The sequence below is a fragment of the Pogona vitticeps genome, chromosome 13 (genome assembly GCF_051106095.1).
Source record: "Pogona vitticeps strain Pit_001003342236 chromosome 13, PviZW2.1, whole genome shotgun sequence".
Classification (NCBI taxonomy): domain Eukaryota; kingdom Metazoa; phylum Chordata; class Lepidosauria; order Squamata; family Agamidae; genus Pogona; species Pogona vitticeps.
The window spans coordinates 15,570,473-15,590,997 of NC_135795.1; the positions used below are offsets into that span (position 1 = coordinate 15,570,473).

Below are 20,525 nucleotides of genomic sequence, written 5' to 3' on the forward strand. Positions count from 1 at the left end.
TTGCATGAGTTAAAGTGGTCCTTTCAAACCTTCACTCTTCATGAGAGTAAAAAAATCTCTGGCGAAGCCAAAGAGGGTGCCTGTCGCCCCTCTGGAGGTAGCTCAGCCTGCACAGTCCCCCCCCCCCCCCGGCAGATAAATACTAGATCCTTTTGTTTCTGCTGATGTACAAGAGCCACTTTTCTCCTGCGGAGGTTCCCTTTGAGGGGCTTGGGCTCATTCCTTCTCCTTCAACCCGTTCCACCTTCACAGGGTTATTGGGAAGACGAAAAGTGGGTTGGAGGAGGAGAGCTATGCAGGCCGCCTTAGGCTCGTTGGAGGAAAGACGGCAAAACAACACACACAATAATAAGGGAGACTCCGCTTAGTGGTGATTATTTTCCCCCATGCTGGTGGCGCTCCTACTGGTCAGATGTGTTCCTGATGCTCCGGTGGGTGCTTCTTTCCCTTCCCGTCATGCAACAGACATGCCCCGCGCCTATCCCCGTTTGGCGATCAACACCAAATATTTTAACCTGCTTTGTGTGCATGCGTTTGATTTTCCCAGCCTGCCTTATCTTGCCCCTCCTGCTGCGTTTCCTATTGCCTTCCTGCGTGGCTGTCATTATATGCAGCATGCTGTCGAAGGCAGCTTTGTATTATTATTTCTGTTACTCCCTCCTCCCCCCACAGCTCCCTATTTTGGTAAATATCATGCATGGATTTAACGCCAGCCGTCCTTTCTTTTTTTTTTGCTACTTTGCAATTACAGCCCTGCTGGTGCAGGGCCTTTCCCTCTTGCATTAAATTCACGTCCGCTGTTGGTGGAGGAAGGAGGGGGAGATTAGCAGCGGTCCACTCCTCTCCCCTTTTTTAAAATAAGGGGAAATTAGCATCCCGGCAGAAGGTCCTTGGAATAAAAGTACAGTGGTGCCTCGCATAGCGAGGTTAATCCGTTCCGGATTAACCTTCGCTATAGCGAAACATCACTAAACGGAATAAAAAAAGCCATAGAAACGCATTGAACTTCGTTCAATGCGTTCCTATGGCTTGAAAACTCACCGTTAAGCGAGGTTCTGCCATAGCGCCGCCATTTTCGCGCCCTCGGTAAGCGAGGGCAGGGCGCGAAAATGCGGCGCGGACCTTCCGGCGGCCATTTTGGAACCGCCGATCAGCTGTTCTCCCCCGCTTCGTTATGCGATATTCGCTAAGCGAATCGCTTAGCGAATATCGCAAAGCGAAAAATCCCCATAGGGGCCATCGCTGAGCGAATGCTCCAGCGATGGCCCAGAGCGCCTCGTTAAGCGATTTCATCGCTCAGCGAGGCACTTGTTAAGCGAGGCACCACTGTATTCAAGCTGGAGGTGGGAGCAAGAGGGGAAGAGGCCATTGATCTTCCAACCTCAGTCAAAACTTTCTGTTGCACCCCTGTTTGAGTGGTTGATCCTGCCTTTCTGTTTGGCAGCACACTTCAGATACGAAGTTCATGCAGGATAGGCAGCAGACGAGGAGCAGCCAAGAGGGAATTCATGGTCATTTTTTATAAATGCTAAAAGTCTTGAGAGTCTGCACAACTGGAATGTAGGCAACCTCTTTCTTAAATGCCCTGATCTGCTTCTCCCCTGGTCTTCGTTCCTCCCTGGCCTTAAACGTTGTGTTTGTGGTTTAGCTTTCAGGTGGACCGGCCTGCCTTGAGCGTCGTGGTGTTTCCCCTCCTGCATGAGGACTTGACCGAGGTCATCCGGGATGTCCCCATGATGCACCTGGATGAAATCACCTTGTTCAAAAGCCGGGTGGCCGAGGAGCCGCCCAGCCTTTGGTGGTGATGCCAGCCGGCAAAGCCAGACCGGGACATGTGGCGCGGGTGCAAGACAGCTGCCCCTCCTTGCCCGGGAGGGCACCCCTGCACCTTGACTCTGGCCGCCACCCCCGTTTGAACCCTGTGCCGTTTCTGACGCATCCTCAGGACGACGTTTGCTGGGACGACAGATTCCCTTTCGGACCGAACTACGCCCTTGGGGAAATCCTGATATTTATTCCTTTTAATTCTTAGACCATCCTGGTCCCCATGAAACACAAGGTGGGTTGACGTCTTGGAAAGATTTGAGACTTCTGTTCTGGGTTATTTCCTTGTTATTTAATATATGAATTCTTGTTTAACTTGAACAAGTAGTTAAAGGTAAGAGGAATTTAACTTGAAAGAATGTAACACCCCCCCCCCTTTCCCCTTCTCCGCCACTTATTTGTGGCCTTTTTCTTTCCTTTTATTTTTATTTTTTGGTGCTTCCGTGATTTAGTTTTTGCTCGAGTGTCTTAAGAAGCTTGATAAGTAACTCCAGAGGGAGGCTGTATCAAATCCTTTATTTATTTGGGGGATTCAGAGGTGCTTTGTTTGACACGGCTGGCTCTCCCACCTGGCCGTGATTCCTCGTGGCAAAGCTTGTAGAGCTTGGAAACGGGGTGCAAGGTGCACACCTGCTTTTTAAAAATCTTGCAGCTACCCTAAGGCTCAGCTGAGCCTTTGGGAGGCGCTTCTACTGGAAGAGACCCTTTGGACAAGTTCAGTCACTTCCAAGGCCACAGTGGAAGTTCTCATACAGCTTTAAGGTTCTCCTGATTAAAAGGGACTTCAAGACTAAATTCTTGGGGGGGAAACAGTGCAGAGGTTAGCCAAACCGAAGCAGCGATGAGATTTCCGGCTCTTAGAAGAATTGTCTTTCCACTCTGCTCAGCTTTTGCTCTTGAGCCCGAGTGCCCTGCATCTCACGTCTGTCGCCTTCTACAAAAGCGGTCCAGAAATGAGCTGGCAGCTCCTGTGCCCAACAGCAGCAGCACACCTGACCTTTCTCCAGAGGCTTTGCTCAGGACCGTGATTTTGGACATGACTTGGCATGTCTCATTCTGCCCTGCCCCCCCCCCCCCCCGGGACGGGTTCCTGACAACCTTGAGATGTTCAGGACCTGAGAAGAAAATCGCTACTACGCTGCCATGATGGGGGTGTGTGTGCAGCCCCTCCTGTTTACAAACCCTAAATGCATTCTCTTTGCTTTTTTTTTTTTTGAAAGCAGGCTGTATCCTTAACGCGTCTGTTGTGTCTCGGACGGGCGCTTGCTTTTTCCACGCCTTGTCCAAACGCCACCTTTGCCGAACCCCCTTTCGAAGAAGATTTTAATCGTCTGCCCTGTGGATAAGCCACGGCCGATCCCCTGTGTCCCTCTTGGAACACCCCCTTACGTGCTTGCCACTCTCATCCATGCGAGCTCTTAGCTGCAGATCCTTGTGCTTTCTGCATCCCTTGGGAAGCCCCTGTGTTCCACCCGTGGGGGCCACCACCGCAGGCTGGCAATGCGCGCCCCTTCTCCGAGATGTCCGTTTTAGCCTCGTGGGGAAATGGGTGCCCTCAAAGTGCATCTTTTGCAAAGGGAGAGGTGGGGGAAATCCTCGTCCTTGCCCCACTTCCATCAGAGCTTGCTTCTGCTACTCTGTATTTGAAGTCACAAGCCAGCTTCAATGTCTGTAACCATGTGTGTGTTCCAATGTGACTCAAGTTCTCTGTGTAAATTGGATTCGCTGTAGATTTACCCATCAGGCAGAGATCTATATAAACATTTCTGTACACATGTTTCCTATCTTCGTCAACGCCTCCTCCCCCTTTTGGGTTACGGGGAGGGGGATTGATGGTAGAGTATCGGGCTTTCTTCCTTGGGTGAATCCAGGCGGTCTGGGCACAAACTTTCTACCTATGGGTTGCCTTGGCTTTTGAGATCGTTACTCTTGTTAGCTGGAATTGATGGGAGATTTTGTAAATTGGGTGCAACCATTATATGATCTGTTCTTTGAGGGAGGAGCAAGGGAGGTGCTGTGTGTCTGTGCGTGTTGGGGAGGAGATACAATGCCAGGGTAACTGGAGACATCACCCCCACCCCACCCTTTGCTGTGCGCACAGCGCCTACCACAAATTCTCTTAACGGGAAGGAGTGTTTGGCTGCCATCGCCCGCTCTCCAGGCAGGATCCAGCAGATGTTAGTAATGTGCTTATTTTCTTTAAGTGCCGTTTTGGCATCGCTGTTAATTACAATTTATATTCGGCAACATTTACACTGGGAAGAGAACCCACCCTAATGGCCCCCAATTGATGGGGCGCAGGTTGTTAAGCAGAGTGCCATATGTCTGGAGCGGCGAGAAGTGGAAGGAGTGCCAAGTCAGCAGTGAGGTGTCAGCAGTGTGTGTGTATGTGTGTGTGTGTGTGTAAGAGAGAGAGAGAGAGAGACAGACAGACAGACAGAATGAGAGTAAAAGGAATACATGTGTCTGTAGATGTGGGCATTTCTTTCTTTCCTGCTCCTCATTCAAGGCAGCATTTCTCACTTAACCTGTCCACACAGACACCTGAATGAGTTCCTGTTTCACAGCTTAAACTGGAGGGTGAGGGTGAATGTTGTTTTGATGGTTTTCTCTTAAGTGTTGCCCCAGGAGAAACAGGAACTGGTTGCCTATTTCAGTTAAGCTCTTCAAGAATAGAGAACTCCAGAAGGTCTAGCAGCCCATTTTCCACTTCCCAAACCCATCAGGAGGGGTGGACAGTCTCTGAACATGTGAAAAATATTTTTTCAAACGGGCACTTCTGGTTTTCAAGGTTTGGGGGGGACTTCCAGTCTCGGACAGCGACATGGAAGCACCGAAACCTCCACAGTGAAGGCATGGGACTTGGTGCAAAGCTGAGGTGCCCGTGTCGGTGGGCCCTTTGTGTCGCTGGGAGCAAAGCGGAGCGGAGCCCTGCCACAGCCGTGCCCAGGCTCCTCGTGGGGGACGAGCCCTGGAAGCAGGAGGGGAAGTCTTATGGGTGGAAAAGCTCCCTGTGGGCGGGTGGCAAGGTTTCCACAAGCTATGAAAAGCTGGCTACGAATGCTGCAGGTAAGGATCGTAGCAGCACAAACAGGATCTGAGCCCTAGTGGGAATGGCAGCAAACCCCGCAGCTGCTGGGCCCCTTCTGCCATCTGCTAGGTTGCCCAAGAACGGGCTTTCCCCCACTGGCGCTGCCTTGCCATGTTCTTCAGTTAGGTCCGGTTCACCTGAAAGAGGGGTCCATTCCCCCTGTTCCCGAATCCCTCCTGCCCTCCTCCCAACCATGGCCCGCGTCATCCCAATGACATCACAAGGGCACACCTCTATGACATCCTGGGGCACCACCCCTGATCTTCGGCAAACCTCAAGCGTTCGTGTGCGGCTGACCTGATGCCCCGACTCATACAGGTTCATGGCGAGCCGTTCTGACCTGCAGACCCCACCCGCCACCCCCTTTTCACCCTTCCCCAAAGCCAGCAGAAAGAGCCGCTCTTTCAAGAACCGTTGCCAAGGGATGCCCTCCTTCTATGCAGAAGTCCTTGAGATGTCCTGTAGCCGTGGTTCCCAACGTTGGGTCCCCGGATGTTCTTGGACTACAACTCCCAGAAATCCCAGGTAGTGATGAAGGCTTCTGGATGTTTTAGTCCAAAAACATCTGGGGATCCAAGGTTGGATCCTTCCCTCCTGCAGATTTCCACCAAAAGCTTCATTTGCATGGAAACAGGATGGGATGTTGTCCCGAGAGCTGTGATTAATAGCTGTGATTAACAGGGGTTGTTCCCTTGGGTCCCCTTTGGGTTTTTCTAAGGGGATGGGGAGTACCACAAATCATATGCATCTGACAGAAGGGTGGCCACACTTGGCCCCTGCACCTAACGAAAACCAAGTTTGCCTATGAATTGCCTGGATCGCCTTTCCTTTGTGTCATTTGCTTTTTTCACTTTCCTCTCCTGCCATTTTTCTCTTCTTTTGTTATAAACCTTTGCTTTCTTCGGAAGAGATGTCCCCCCACCCCTATCTTGGCTGCCCTCTTGGAAATTAATCATAAACGGGGAAAGGAGAGGCTGTTCTGCTTCTGTAATATTGCCGTTAGGCATTCAGAGGTCACTGCTATAAATCCACCAGGAGAAATTCCAACCTTTGACATTCAGAATGAAATCCGGGGGCCGAGGCTGTCCTGTTTTCAGGAGCCCTGACCTCTGATGCCCGGGTCGCCTCCACCATCGACTTCTGTTTTCCCCTCTGATCCCCCTCCCCGCTGATGCAACAGCTCATTTCATATTGTCACACACAGCTCTTTCCAGGGTTGCACCGATGAAAATGGAGACCTGTAGATTCAGAGCCAAGACAACCCCGTGGGTGCCCAGCAGCTTAAAGTGCGAGTCCTAGCACAGCTTTCATTAACACCACAGTCTCCTCTCTTGCGCTACGGAAGTCACACTAGGAAAGAGGAAAACCCAGAAACCCTCTTAAGAGCTGGTTATCGAGCATCAGAGATAAGATCCCCACTCCTCGCCCACCCGCACATGAAACGGCAGGTCAAGGTGTATGGAAAACTGTGTGTCCACTGATTTGTGTAGATGTGTAAGTGTGTGTAACTCAAGGACATCGAAATAGCCTCCTTAAAGAGTGGGAAAGGATTGAGAGTACACCCATGGGCGACAGCGGGCAGCCAGCAAATCCTTCACTTCTAGAAGCCTTGCGCTGGAATTAGCACAGAAGCGACCCACTGTTTCTGGTTGAAAAAGAGTCTCGACGATCTTGACCTTTTCATGGTTTTTTTTTATTCTGCCCGTATGTCATGGGTGTTCCTGATGTTGAAGGGCGCAGTGCTCTGTCGGGAAGAAAGGAAGGAAGACCTAAGGAAAGTCTGCAGCAGAATGTTGCAGTGGGAAGCCCTGCTCTGCAGGGGTCCGGACCTTTTGTTGACCTTTCCCTCTGGACCTCACTGAGGTTGTAAAACCTCCAACAGCACTTGTACTGACCGAGCAGGATAGATCCTGTTGGTCCCATTCTATGTCCTCTATTTTGGTGTTGTAATTTCCCCTCTTTTTCTTTCTTTCTTGGTTATGTGCAGAGTTGGGTTTCCGTGCAAATAGCAGGGTGTCTTTCTTTTTGGATTACATAGGGATCCCAGGGTCTGGGAAGGATTAACACACAACCCTCTTTGCAGGTCCCATCATCCCTTAACCTAGGCTGTGCTGACGAAGGATAATGGAAGTTGAGGTCCCACATCTGGAAAGCTACACATTCTTCATCTGGGGTGTGCAAATATTACAAATATTTTGGGGTTATAATTTTTATAACCATTGGCCACGCTTGGAAAAATGGAGGGGACTCATTGCCCCCAAACATCTGGAGGGCCAGGGATTCACCATCATTGATTTAATCTGTGGTCTAGGATTGCTCAGTGATTTAGGCATGGAGCCAGAGGTTGGCAGTTCGATTCCCCCACTGGGCCTCTATGGTGAAGAGCCAGCCTGGGGGGCCTTGGGCCAGCTGCACCGTCCCAGGGATGCCCCTCAGAAGAAGGGAAGGGTCAACCGGTTCTGAGTATTCCTTACCTTGAAAAATCCTAGAAACATCTGTCACCGTAAACCAGGATTGACTTGATGGCACATTATAATTAATTATTTACTTTTGCTCCCAAGTGCTTAGACCAAGACATGTCCAACAACGTTTTTTCCTTAAAACTTGGCAAAGCTAATATAGGGAAAAAAATAATTTGGGTTCCAAAAGTTGTTGAAATAAATAAGAAACTTCTAAAGTTCTAAAATTATCCTTTTAAAATGTAACAAGTGGGTGGGTGAAAAACGGGAGGTTGGTTTGGCAGAAATAAATGGGGGAAAGTCAGAACTTGATTCTGGTGTTAGGGAGCAAAAAAAGATCTGTAATAACCTGAGGATCTGTCTCCAAAGTCACATTTAACATCTATGGTAAATCTATGCGATCAGTTGGAACAGCAGTTAGAAGATGTGTTTAATTGCTGTGGATTTTCCTTCCCTTTTCAGTTTTCAAAAGCTCGAGTGTAGCATTTTTTTTTTGACGTTAATGCTGTGCAAGCTTGCTTTCTCTCTGCCTTTGTCTTAAATTATTTATTTTAAGTTAATCCCCTTTGCCTTGAAAAAAAAAGCTTTTTCCCCCCTTTCTGAACTCCCCTCTCTGCACTGAGAATGCTAAATTGGGCATTGCTAATTAGCCATTTGACAATTAAGTAACACAGCACGAAACCATTAGGACATTGGATTTGGGCTTTCTTTCTTTATATATTTGTGAAGGTCTCCCAACCAACCTTTGAAGTAAAAGCTCTACTCAGCTCAAGCTCAAGGCTGTTGGAGGGTTTTTTTTTCCCCTCGTTGTGAAAACTTTGAAAATTGCTATGTGTTTTTTTTTAATGAGCAATTTTATATTCAAGGCTAAAAAGCTGAAAATTACAATATACAATGGGGAGTCTTTCCCCCCCCCCCATATGTGTGTGTGCGTTTGTGCATGTATGTGTATACAGTAATTGTATCCTGGCAACACTTTTCTGTGTTTTCTAAGTAGAGAATACACATAAGTGGTTTACCCCTCCCTTCTCCTGGGGTGCCCTGGGACTGTGCAGCTGGCCCAAGGCTACCCAGGCTGGCTTTTTTCTGTTGTCTCCATGTCTGGCTCCAGAGCCAGATACATATATATGTACACATACTGCATATGGTCTTTCTCCCAGTGAGTCTACTTTACATAACCATTAAACTCTTCATACTTTGGGGTGTGTGTGTGTGTGTGTGTGTGTGTGTGTGTGTGTGTGTGTGTGTGTGTATATCAAAGCACGAAGAGTTTAATAGTTATGTAAAGTAGACTCACTGGGAGAAAGGCTTTCAAGGTATGTGAGATATTTAAGGGGTGGTTTTATCCATCCTACTGTTCACTTTGAGTTTCTGTGGCTGAGCAGGGATTCAAACCCAGGTCTCCTGAGTCTTAGTCCGATGCTGTAACCACTCTACCACCCTGGCCGTCATCTCAGAACATTATAGAATCACAGAATAATTGAACTGAAAGGTGATTGTGTCCAACCCTGTAGGTAGGAATCCAAGTCAAAATATACCCGGCAGATGGCTACCTAGCTTTCTTTTGAATGCCTCCAGTGTTGGAGCACCCATCAAGGTAGTAAGTTCCATTGCCATGCTACTCTTAACAGTTAAGAAGTTTCTTCCTGTAGCTCGAGCCCATTCATTATGTGTCCAGCATTCTGGGATGACGGGGAACCAAACCTGCCCCTCCTCTGTAGGACAGCCTTTCAAGTATACCTCCTCCCCCCCAGTCTTCTGTTCCCAAGGCTAAGTATTCCCAGTTCTTCCAGTCTTTCCTCCTCAGCCTTGGTTTCCAGTCTTGATCATTCTCGTTGCCCTTCTCTGAACTTTCTCCAGTGTGTTGGCAATCCTTTTTAAAAGTGTGATGTCCAGAACTGGACACGGTATTCTAGATGAAGCCTGAATGGAAGTCTAGAGCTTCATTTGGGGACTATACAGTGGACCCTTGACTTACAGACGGCTTGACTTACAGACTTTTTGAGTTACAGACTTCTCTGGCCGCAAAATTTAGGTTTGACTTGCAGCCTGAGAATTGACTTACAGACCAGAAAAAAACCAAAATGGAACAAAAACGGCCTGTTACGGGATTAATCGGTTTTCAATGCACTGTAGGTCAATGGAGACTTGACTTACAGACTTTTTGACTTGAGAACCGCCTTCCAATACGGATTAAGTTCTCAAGTCAAGACCCCACTGTAGTTGGATGGAAAAATCTCATATGATATGTAAAGAGACAGATTTTTTTCAAAATACAATTTGGCCTTTATAGAACTGGGAGTTATATGTGGTGTAATGGTATCCATTACAACATACATAACTGTCAGCTCTACAAAGGGTTCAAATCCTATTTTGAGGATAGAGTCCTGGGTTCAAATCCTCCCTTGGCCATGAAACCCTCTTGATGGCCTTTAGCTAATCACAGTCTCTCAGGCTGACCTCCTTTAGAGTGTTGTTGAGAAGATACTGGGGGGTGGGGAAGCCATGTACTACTTCAGAGTCACTCCATCAGTATCAACCACCCCAGAATATCATTTACATTCCCCCAAAAACCTTTAGATAATATGATTTTTTTAAAAAAAACACCCACACAAATAGTCCTTTAAAAGTTCCGTTTTTACCATCTGCTGCACAAACGCTTTAGAAGAAGAACACTACACAGAAAGAAAGAGGACATGAAGGCCGTTTGTAAAAGGGCTAGGCGCTTGTTATTACAGCAGGGGGAAAAATAACATTATTTCACAGCATAGATAAAAGGAAGTGGGGGGGGGGGAGAGAAAGCAACGTATTTACAGCCAGGGAGACCGAATTCCTTGTTAAGCCCCTATTATCAAATTAATGTCATAATGCATCAAGCAGGCCTGAGTGTTCTGGGCCCCTTCTGCAAAAATGCTTTTCCAAATTGGTTACAAACACATTTTGTTTACAGGGGACAAAGCAGGAAACGGGCTAATTAGCCATTGTATAATAAAAGGGTGGGTGGGTAAGGGGGGATTGGCAATTATACAAACAAGCTGTTTTGAAGTATAAATACAAGCTATTTTATGGTCCCGTTTTAAATGTACACATCTAATCCAGTGGAGCAGCTTTTCAAATCCTAGCTTCCCAGAGAACGCAGTCTTAGCCGAGAGGGTGAAGGCTTTGGATTTGAAAAAGCAGGCTTTGGTTTTGAAGAGCTCTGTTTTCTCTCTCTCTCTCTCTCTCTCTCTCTCTCTCTCTCTCACACACACACACACACACACACACACACACACTCACACAGAGAGAGAGAGAGAGCCAGTGGCAAGGAGGAGCTTCCTGGTTGTGCGAGATCGCAGGTAGGTGGCTGACCCACCTTTGCAACCTTTGTGTCATGCCTTCAAAAAAACACAACCAATGGGGTAAAAAAAAATGCTTGGAAAAAGTTGCCACCCAGTTCCTTGTCTTCCCCTGGACTTCTGGAGTGCTTCGGTTTTCCAAAGCACTTGGATGTCGTTCTGCCCATTCCGACTCCGCTGCCTCCCATCTGGAGTGTTCCAGGAGTTTAAAAACTACAATCCCCATCATTCCTTGAGGCTGTGATGACTCACACTGGCTGGGGTTGATGAAAACTCTAAGCCAAGAGATTTAGAGAGGACCAGGTTGGGAGGAGCCCTCTTCCCACTGGCTGCCTAGAATTAGGGTTCCCCAACCTATTTGAGTCGTGACCTGCCTTGACTTACTGGCCATGGCTCTCCCAATACGATTAGTTGGGTGCGGTGGGAAGGGAGGGGGAAAGCCCGGCTTGAGTATATCCTTGCAGGGAAGGAATTCCGAGGATTTTATGACACCCCTGGCTGGGTTTGGCAGCATTCGGGGGCGCTGTGGTCCGTCCGTCCGTCCGTCCATCCATCCATCCATCCATCCATCCATCCATCCATCCATCCATCCATCCATCCCTTCCTCTCTCCCTCTCCATCCATCCACCCACCCATCCACCCACCCACCCATCCATCTGATTTCTCTACCACCCATCTGGCTACAAGGCCACTCTGGGTGGGAACCACAGGCTTTAGATACAATAATGTTGTCTTGGGATCTGGGGAGGTGAGTGCCCTGTTTTTTAGACAAGGCTGCCACCCTCCTCAATGTTGCTGCCGGAAGCCTAGAACCAGGAAATGCCAGTCAGTGTGTTGACCGCACGGGGCTAGTTGGCCCAATGGTTGGAGTCAGCCTAAGGCAACTTCCTCCATTCCCATGTTCCGATCCCTGCTCTCCAGGACGGAAATGTAGGTCTCTGAAGTTCAAATTCTTACCGGGTCAGGAAACTCATTGGGAGAAGCTGAGCCCATTGTCTACCTTGCAGGACGGGGTGTGAAAAGAAGCTGCTTCGCCTGCTTTGATAGACCTATACGTCGCAATCAATTCCACTTTGTACCTGTACGCTAGCGAGCAGGTGCTGTCTCTTGAGTTTCACTGGGCAATTTGTCCCCTAACATGTGCAATAAAATAGCCATGTTTTAAATAGGCTCTCCTCTTAAAAGAGAGAGAGGAAAAATACTTATGAAAGCCAGCAGGATCAAATGCAATCCTGTATTGCTATCTGACTGCGCCTTAAATAATATTTTCTTTCTCAGTTGACCTCACCAGTAGCAAAGAATCACCACCAACAGATACTTAGGTTTCTGGTTAAAACTTGTAGTTGTTCTATAAAACCAGTCAATCTTTTTATAATTTTGATGGACCTTGTCTGGTATTTGTAAATAATAATAATAATAATAATAATAACAATAATCATCATCATCATCATCATCATCCAACCCCTGTCAAGGAGGCCCAGGGGGGAATCAAACTCCCAACCTCTGGCTTGGCAGTCAGAGACCTAAACCACCGAGCTATCCAGCAGTTAAGACTGTGATGACCTTCATAATCTCTTTTCCACCCTCAGCAAATACAGGGTACCATTTTAAAAAGGACATGCAATGGATATCATTCTGCTTAGTGTAAAGAAAGGGACACACACACGCACACCCCTTTTCTGATGCTGCAGGGCGGGGTGGTTTGTGTGCCTGCTGGGTTTTCAGAGCTCAGCTTGGCTGCATCTCCTCGCTGCAATTCAATGGAACATTCAACTTCATAAAAGCCGTTTCCAACAGAGCAAATCTCAGCTGGAACCTAGAGGAGCAGCAGAGAACAACTCGACTTTCGTTCTACCTGATTTAACTGTAAGAAATCTAGTCCAATTCTAAAACCGTGGGTTGCCTTTTTTTTTAGATGGAAAAAGCTAAGATCTGGGGGTCTAAATGCACCAGTTTCTTTATATGTGTGAAGAGGACGTTTCTTTTACCCTATGGATAATAGAGGAGGATGTTGTGTGTGGGTAAAGCATGGACTTCAACTTAGCCGAGTTGCCCTGAGAAGGCTGGTTAACACAAGGATGGTGTGTGAAATAGTTAATATCAGCATCGGGGGGTGGATAAAGATGACCACCAAGTAGTCCTAATATTAGCAGCCCTGCCCATTCAAAGGCTTCCTTGGAGTCCATTCATCTCCTATTTAGTCTTCCTCTTTTCCTGTTGCCTTCAGCCTTTGCCAGCATTATTGTCTTTCGGTGGGTCTGAAACACGACAGCCTCCGTTTAATCACTTAAGGTAGCATCGTTCTTCATGAAACTAGAATAAAATGTCTAGAATAATCCCTTTATGAACCATCTTTATTTTCAGCAGCAGCATCCCTTTTTAAAAATTATTGCTACCCTTGTTGTTATTGAATGTTTGTGCCTTTCATTATGGACACCTGGAACTGACTGCTGATCAGTGTATAGGAAGCTGTGCAGAGATGGGAGAATATTCCGTAACAGCCTCGATTAAAATTTCAATTACCCAAAGTGGTATTATCCCAAAAGTTGTAAAGCAGCGTGAAGCAGAGCAGATGCTGAGAACTACCAATGCCAAATCTGATAAGAATGTTCTCATGAAGGCAGTGTACCCTTTCTTCTGTACAAGGAACAGAAAGCCAGGCCTGTGCTCCGTGCTGTATCTGTAAGTAAAGAAAAGCAGCTCCATCTACCATTATCCGTCTTGGAGGGTTTCATGTTTGAGACGGGGCCACGGCTTTTACTGTGCCGTGGCCCTATCTCCAGCATCGAATTTCGCAAGAGAAGGTGTTGAGGGGGCTCCATTCCATTCCTAACCCATCCAGATTTTCCCTCGCCTTTCTTCCAACTTTCTTGTTTTCCTCCTTACCAGAAAGAACGAGGGAGAAATCTTACTGCATTAGTTGGCAGAATGCAGAACGATGCCTAATTGACAGATTTTGAAACTCATAAATGGAGACACATTCTTTGGATCCCTGGAGGCTCGGATTCCAGGAGATATTGGAAAGGTCAAATCCCGTGTTTCTGACTGAGCCTACAAACCAGTCATTCTCCAGGGCAGGTATTTCTGAACAGGTGTAACTGCTGCTTACCATTCCTTAGCTGCCAAGGGGCATTCCATTCCCATCAGGGTTTTTTTTTGGGGGGGGGAGAGATGTGAAAGGCTTATTGAGGCTACCTCTCCCTGTTGGTTTTTTAAGACCGAAAAGCGTGTGTTGAACCGTTGTGGAATTTGGCTTTGTCAGTACAGGGCAGACCCCGCTTCAGGGGGGGGGGCCCTCTTAGGCACGCTGGCAGTCGGGCAGTTGGAAAGAGCTTGTCTTGAGTGTGGGCCATTGCAACGGTGAAATTTATGACCGTAAAACAAATGATTTTTTTGTGTGGGGAGGAGGGGACCCATAACAACATGCATCTCAAGTTCGAGCTTCTTGTGATTTATGGCTCCAGAGACAGGCAGAGGGAGGTACCCCAATTTTCTTATCCTGATAATTTATGGCAGCTGGTTTCAGGGGCAGCATCTGTTTACTGTTACAGGGTTGGGGGGGGAACCTCTCTCTCCTTTGACATAATTTGTACGGAGCCCCCCCCCCCCGGCTAAACGACTCCAAAGATTTTGCAATCCAGGTCTCTGGGTGGCAGCGGCAAGCGGTTTACCCCGGAGCAAGGGAGTGGGGGATACGGAACATGGATCAAAGCTTTACACAACCACACATGCCATTAAAAAAATTCTAACTGGTTTATGTATATGCAGATATAGGTATATATGTTTATAAGCTGGCTGGATTGCTCAATGGTTTAGGTCTCTGGATGTAGAACCAGAGTTTCGGAGGCTGATTTCCCCCGCCATGCCGCCTTTGAAATAAAGCCAGCCTGTGTGCCCTTGGGCAAGCTGCAGAATCCCAGAAGGGAAGGGAAAACCACTGCACAGTACTTGTCGCCCCCAAACATCTGGAGGGGCAGGGATTCATCACCCTTGACTAAATCTGTTGTCCTTCTGGCCGCCCCGTTCCTATGTAACACATAGGAAAACTGGCCTAGTGAAAAAGGTTGACGGGGGAAGAATTGCCACCTTCCGAGAGAAGGATTTGAGAAGAGCCTTATCAATTAACATGGACTGCGGGAATGGCAAAGAAGCCCAAATCAAGCCGGGCGTCTCTCTGGCTGCAAAAATGAGGACGCTTGAGGTTATCCTAACCTAGCTGTGAAGAGTAGACTGACTGGGAAAAGCAGCCCTGCCAGGGAAAAGTCGACGCCGGCTGGAAAGGAAGAAGACTGAATGTGAGATGGATTGACTCCCTAAAAGAAGCTACAGCCTCGCATTTGCAAGATCTGAGAGGGCCGTTAGTAATGTGACCTTTTGGCGGTCACAGATGATTCATACGTTGCCATTGACGCGATGACACGGAATAACAGCCGGCTGCCATTTGGAAAGATTGTAACTCTCTTACTTTCCTGTTTTTCAAATTTAACTGAAATAGTAACTTTTTGTGGGTTTTTTAAAAACAATCTGGGGGATCAAATCTGCACATTGGGAGCACGAAACACAATTTCCTTTCATCCAACGTGATGCTAGTCCAATACCCACAACAGAACTGGAACCACAGAATATTCCTCCTGCATCATTTATTACTTTAACTTTATTTCATTGCCTATTTATCAGTAGGTCAGTCTGACAAACCAAATACGCTTCATGGTCAAGGAGGGATTTGAACCCCGCTCCTGGGAGCCTAACTGCGCCACTGCATGAACGGATCGTCGTCTTCAGTGAGGCCACACCTCTGCAACTATACAATCAACCCGAATGTTGCTGTGACAGCAAACAAAAAAAAAAGTGTGTGTTATCCTTTGTTGAATTAGACTCGTAATACTAAACTTAATATTTTTGGTATCAGAAAAAAGGAATTATTACAGATAATTAGTAACTAGATACCTCCAAGGTCTGTAGTACCTCAGCATCACCCCGGATTTAGGAGGCTTTATGTGATGAATCTTCCTTTCGTGCTTTTCTTCTTGAAACAGAAGGGAATAAGAGAACTGTGGGAAACCAAATTGCATTCAAATCCCAGCCGTTAAATATTTAAATGCCTGGGTGAGTTTTTCCAGCTATTCTTGGCTTCTTCTCTTCGTGTGTGTGTGTGAAATGCAATGTGGGCCCTCCGAAAAACTGTTCCAGAAAATCCTACACCCATGCAGTGCTGTGCTGTGTGTTTGTGTGTGTGTGTGCATGTCAGCCTCCCGGGTTTTGTTCTACTGGCACATGGAAAGAGTTTTTGTCTGATTTGGGCCTGGTTGTTTTGGTGACCTCTCTTGACTCCCGTCCTGTCCCAGAAATGATTTTGACAACTGTTAACAGACAGACAAGCCTGACTGGAACCACACTTGCCTCTTCCCCCACTCCCCGTTCCTTCCTTCCTTCCTTCCTTCCTTCCTTCATCGACACAATCAAGACATTACACCATGTTTCTCATTCTGTTTACCCACCTGGTCACTCCGCCTGCCTGAAGTGTTGTCTCCTCTCAGTGTCATTGTTTCTTGCCTAGCTCACATCCTTTTTGAGCTGGGGAAGGAAATAAAAAACAACAACTCTTTCCTGGGTGGATGATGATGTGTACCTGTAGCAAAGCTTAGAAACAACGAGCGGCAACTACATTCCTTGTAAGTAGCTTCTTTTGCTGTATTGTTCTTACACGTTACTTTTTTAGGGGTTATGAATCACACCTTAAATTACTTGATAAGCAACACCTAGTTACTTATAAAAGTTCTCTTTTAAGGGTGTTTCCAGGCATTTTAGAGACATTTTGAGATTAATTCTTCAGGTTTCCTGGGTGGCCTTGGGCAAGCTGCACAGTCCCAAGGCACCCCGAGAAGAAGGGAAGGGTCACCCCGAGAAGAAGGGAATACTTTTGAGTATTCTCTACCTGGAAAACCCTGAAAAGGATCACCATAAGTCAGAATTGTTGGCACATGATTATTGGTTACAGCCCTGTCCTGCTGTATCTGAAACTGACGATGTCATTGAAGGGGGTGTCCTTATTTGATTGATGAGATTGCAAGAGATCATGTAGAACACAGTGATCGCACAGAGCCATGCAGACCTTGGCTCTTTGGTTCGCACTGAGACCTCAGCTCTCTGATGATTTTCCCTTCCCTGTGTGGGAATATGATTGCCAATTGCTAGACTGCATAGATTTGCTTTGCATCCTCAGCTCCCCAACAGGTCGGATCCTTTTTAAGCTCTGCAAAAATGCAAATGAGCCGAGTTAACGACTCTCACAGGCAAAGTAAAGACCTTCCCCAAACTCTTCTTATGGCCAGTACAGTTTGCTTGGCATGGCAGATCTTGGCTGGCGTACCGATCTATAGCTGTGTTAAAAGGAGGCTCTGGAGAGCAATCAAAATGAGAAGGTGTGTTAGAAAGACTCATTTGCATGCACAACACATTTTATTTATGCAGTTTTGTGTGTGTATGTGTGTTAGAAACACATTGGAGAAGAGAGCAGGAGCAGGTAGCAGGAGAATCAAAAGCTACGCATAAAAGCTGCAGAGGCTGCTGTCGTAACAGGCTTGATGCATATAAATGCCATCCTAACAGAGATGAACTATTGGGATACAGGATGAAGATCCTAAAATCTTGCTCCATCTTCCAGGGCATATTTTGTCCCTGTGTGAAGATCATTGCAAGTCCAGACCTGTTTTATTCATGAGAAATGTGTTCCCAACAAGTAAGTTATTGGTGGAAATACAGCAGGGGAACCTATAACGCATAAGGCGGATGATGTCATCTGCCTTACGTGGTGGATGAGTTTTTGTAAATTAAACAATCCCACCTTCCCCCTTCTGAACATCCCAAGACTCCCTTGGGGTCCTTTCTGTAGTGGAGAAGCCGTTTGGGGTTGTGTGCCTGGGAAGAAGTTTCAGATTTCTGAACATCGCTGTCTCTAGTATAAAACCATCCAGGTAACAATGATTTTAGGAAATCAAAGACTTCTCCCCATGCCATGGCCCTTGGTGGAATCCCACATGATGACAGGGGTCCCAAGCAAACCTCAGGAAAGTTTCAGAAAAAAATTCCAAAATTTCAGAAAAACGTCTGAAATTTGTAATTGACAAAAAATTGTAAATTATACAAAATTGTTAGTTTCCAAAACTAATCAGCCTTTCACAACCTTAGTTCTGCTACTGGAGTTTCAGCCATTGTCTGCTAGTAATTGGTCAGAACCATCACGCAAATGTGGAGGGAGACATGGGGAATGAGGGCTGACCCAAGAAATGTTGCTGCTTGAGGCACCGTGGCAAAAAGCACCACCTTCTCCACCAGGTTTGGGTGCCTAGTAGGCCGAGAAAGACAAATTATTTTGCTGCCTGAGTCACAAAATGCCACAACCACCCTTTCTCTGAAAATTAAAAAGAAATGAGAAACCAAGTAAATGTAACTAAGGATTTGCTACTTTTTCACAACACCCCAAATCAGCTTCTGGACGGGGCTGCCCCATGGTAGGGCCAGTCAGGGGTGAACATAGTTTTGTATGCAAGGAGCAGAACCTTCTCTCGAGATCACCATAGCACCTTGGACCGCTCCCTCAGAGTTCAGACTAAAACGTGGAGCGGATTACCCGCCCGACTGATGCTGGGGCCACTTGCCTCCGCTCCTCAGGAAGAACGAGCTTTCGTGTGTGTATATGTGTGTGTCTTTGAGTCACTCTTAAGGAACGGATGCTGCTTTAAACAATAGCACAGCCTGGGTGTCCTTGTCTGCTGCCTTAGACCAGCTTGAATATTTATGTCTTGGAAATGTCTCCTGTGGTGGGACAACTTAAAAACTGGTAAATCTAAATTTCTTTCCCCTCTTGGCTGCCCCCTGAAAATAAAATATCCTGATTTCTCTCTCCCTTTTAACTATGTTCCTTTGCCCCTCAAACCAAAACCCCACTCCCCAAATAGGGTGGTTAAAAAGCCTTGATCAGGACTCGTCTGCATTGGGTTGCCGGAGGAGATGGCTTCTGGTCCCCAACGGCATTGCATGCCGATGCTGCGTTAAGTCACCGAGGGAAGGAAGGAGCTCAGCTGGCCCCATAAATGGCCTTCTTATTCTCCTCATGCGTCCGAAGGAATTAAAGAACTGTTGGAAAGAACCACAAACCGCATCGTGTGGCGAGACTCGCGAAGGACGGAGGGAGGCCCGTAATTGCTTCTGATCTGCATAATGACGCTGGGCCGAGCATCCCGCTGGTATCTTGAAATACAAATCTGCACTTGGTAAACAACTTGCCTCCCTCTGGTCCTCCCTGTCCTCTTAATTTGGCTGGGAAGGCTTCGATGAGGATTGTCAGGTCTCAAGGCAGAGGCTGAAGTCTTGGAGAACTGCAATGATATTCCAGGTTTCTTGGCAGGAAGTCATATCTCAGGGCGAGCCACTCTGGAGGAAGAGGAAGTCTCCTTTTCTGTCTATGTGTGGAAGAGAGGGATGCGGTACCCATGTTCTCCTAATGCCAGGGCTCTCTGGATCTGGTGTTTTTATAGAGGCCATCCTTGTGCAGGATCAGTGCACTGAATAGACAGAAGCAAACAGAGAGGACTGTGGGGAGAACGGGTAGATTTGGACCATTTTTGACCTTTAGGGCAAAGCTGGGGAAAGCATCCCATCTTTTTTGTTGTTGCTGCACAAACATGGACACACATGCACGCTATTTTGCTATTGTTACACCAGGGACCCCCCCCCCTTCCTGTAACATCACAAGTGCCCACCCTTGAGTCTCAGGTTCCAGCTCTAAAAATGTCAGGGACGGTGGGTGATTAAATTTCATGAGGACGGTGAATCCGTTCTGGGTTTCAGCTGGAACTTTACAGGAGAGCCTCATGAGACTGAAGGGAATCCACCCAAATAGCTTCAGCACTACGGACAGCTCCTCAAACTGGACAAGCCGGACCTTAAAGCCAGGGGTCCTGGTTTGCTCCCTTCAAGAGGGCCCTGCCACAGAGAGATACCCCTCTTGAATGGATGGGGCAAAATGATGCATTATCTTTGAAGATCCTGTTGGTGCAGAAGGAGTCTGCATGATGCGCAGTGTATGCACGTGGATTGTTCACTTGTGCCTTATAGGACAAGCAGATTCAAGAACAGTTTTTACCCAAGTGCAGTATTGAGTTTAAATGTGGGGCCATAGGTTTTTGGTGGATTTTAATTGCTGAGAGAAAACGGGGTATCTATATTTGGATGGTGAAAGTTGTGTATATTTTAACTTTTTTTTGTAGTGTTGTCCAGTTCTACCTTGGGGAAGAGCACCTCATTTCGTTGCACCCACTTGTGAGCGCAATGACAAATAAATTTCTTATGTCTTATCTTATGTCTTATATGTGTAGAGTAAAAAGAGGTCTGGGAGGAAAGGAGATGCTATGCCTGGGAGGAACCTGGCAGTGCTGTCTTCTTTCCACCACTGGATGCTAGAGATCATTCCCTCAGTACTTCATGGTAGGGCTGGCTCTGCTCAGTTTCTAGGGAGGGAAAAAGCACTCAGCAGAGAGGCAGGACTCCCTTTAAATCAGAGGAAGGAAGGAACTATTGGTCAGCATTGGATTGACTGACAGTCACTCTGGCCTAGAAAATTCCCTCCCAGACAAACCTACTAAAGGTCGCATGCGAGGTTGTAAAAACTCCAGGACATTTTACAATGTATGTAGGCACATGTGTATCTATGTACCTACCGGCCACAGAATCCAGACACCTGTTCAATGGAGAGTTTCTCCTACCATTTTACAGAACGTTGATGGACTGATTTTGAAGACTGAGCTCATTCAA

The 20,525-nt window shown here is 47.0% G+C and overlaps 1 protein-coding gene across 1 annotated transcript in view; it reads left to right on the plus strand.

The window, feature by feature from the left end:
- FBXL18 (F-box and leucine rich repeat protein 18) overlaps positions 1–1,942 on the plus strand; it is a 31,530-nt gene extending 29,588 nt beyond the window's left edge. The window contains exon 5 of the mRNA XM_020802409.3: positions 1,649–1,942. Within this exon, the coding sequence (XP_020658068.3) occupies positions 1,649–1,805 (157 nt within the window). The 3' untranslated portion in view covers positions 1,806–1,942. The remainder of the gene's footprint in view (positions 1–1,648) is intronic.
- Positions 1,943–20,525: the final 18,583 nt, after the last annotated feature.